Source organism: Suricata suricatta, chromosome 5, assembly GCF_006229205.1.
Source record: "Suricata suricatta isolate VVHF042 chromosome 5, meerkat_22Aug2017_6uvM2_HiC, whole genome shotgun sequence".
In the NCBI taxonomy this organism is placed as follows: Eukaryota; Metazoa; Chordata; class Mammalia; order Carnivora; family Herpestidae; genus Suricata; species Suricata suricatta.
In genome coordinates, this window is record NC_043704.1 from 1,619,178 (window position 1) to 1,620,270 (window position 1,093).

General features: G+C 60.1%; 1 protein-coding gene across 1 annotated transcript in view; it reads right to left on the reverse strand.

Annotated features, from left to right (window-relative positions):
* Nucleotides 1-1,074, reverse strand: part of LOC115292530 (keratin-associated protein 10-7-like) — a 28,112-nt gene extending 27,038 nt beyond the window's left edge. The window contains exon 1 of the mRNA XM_029940602.1: nucleotides 12-1,074. Coding sequence (XP_029796462.1) covers nucleotides 12-110 — 99 coding nt within the window. The 5' untranslated portion in view covers nucleotides 111-1,074. The remainder of the gene's footprint in view (nucleotides 1-11) is intronic.
* Between the last annotated feature and the right edge of the window lie 19 nt (nucleotides 1,075-1,093).

The window sequence follows — 1,093 nt, forward strand, 5'->3', positions numbered from 1 at the left end:
GGCACGCACACAGTGGGTCTGCAGCTCACAGGCACACAGCAGGACGCCTGGCAGGGGCTGGAGGAGCAGCAGGACGCCTGGCAGCCCGGGGGGCAGCTGGTGTGGCACATGTCGGCGTGGGGCGGGCTGGTGTCGGGAGGGAGGAGGCGGTGATGTCTGGAGGCTCCTTCCCCTGGCGGCCTTTATACGGGGCCGCGGGCATCCGGGCGACCCTGGGGCACAGCTGCAGACTTCCTCGTCGCCGTCTTCACTGCGTCTCCCCAACACCTGCCTGTCTGGGGACGCCCTCCCCTGCGTCACGCACCACCGTAAGCACGTTTAGCTTAGAGGCCGGTTTCTGTAAACAGGATGTCCTGGTGTGACCTGACGCGGGGTCTGTGTATTTCCCCAGGCCACTCCTGTGCCCATAGCGCCGCTGGTTCGACTCCGCACCGTGTCCTTTACTTTCTGCCGTCGGTGGAGACCTCGGGGCGATGGCGTACTTTGCGCTTTTATTTCACACAGGAAAACATTAAAGTGGGATCTGGGAGCTGGGAAGCAGAGACGTCTGTGGGACAAATCTGGCCCACTGCCCGTTTTGTAAATAAAGTTTTATTGGCAACAGCGAAGCTCATTTGCTCACGTGCTGTCTAGGGTTTGCTCTATGGTGCGAAGTGGTCACTGCACAGCCTGAAATATTTACTATCCTCCCTTCTAGAAGGCAACCGACTTCTGCCTTACAGTAGTCTTCGTAATAATTGATTTGTTTGTGCAACAAACATATACTTTGGGCTGGCTGTAGACATGTCCCAGCCTCACGAGCCTTCCGGGACAATGAGTAACGAGTGCATAAAAATCAGTGTGTGAAATAATTACAGAGAGGGCGAGTCCCAGAAAGGAAAGCAGGCCCAGCAGGTGGAGAGTGGCGGGGGTGCGGTGGGAGGCTTGGGGGCCCCTGTGTGGGGGCGATGCGGGGCTGGCGCCTGGGTGATGCAGAGGGGTCGGGAGGTGGTGTTCCAAGCGGGTGCAGCGTGGGGGTTTGAGGGCACTGCTGCAGAGGTGGGGGTGCTCCGGGGGCAGCGGGGAGTCCTCGGTGTGGGCGCTCGGCCGCAGG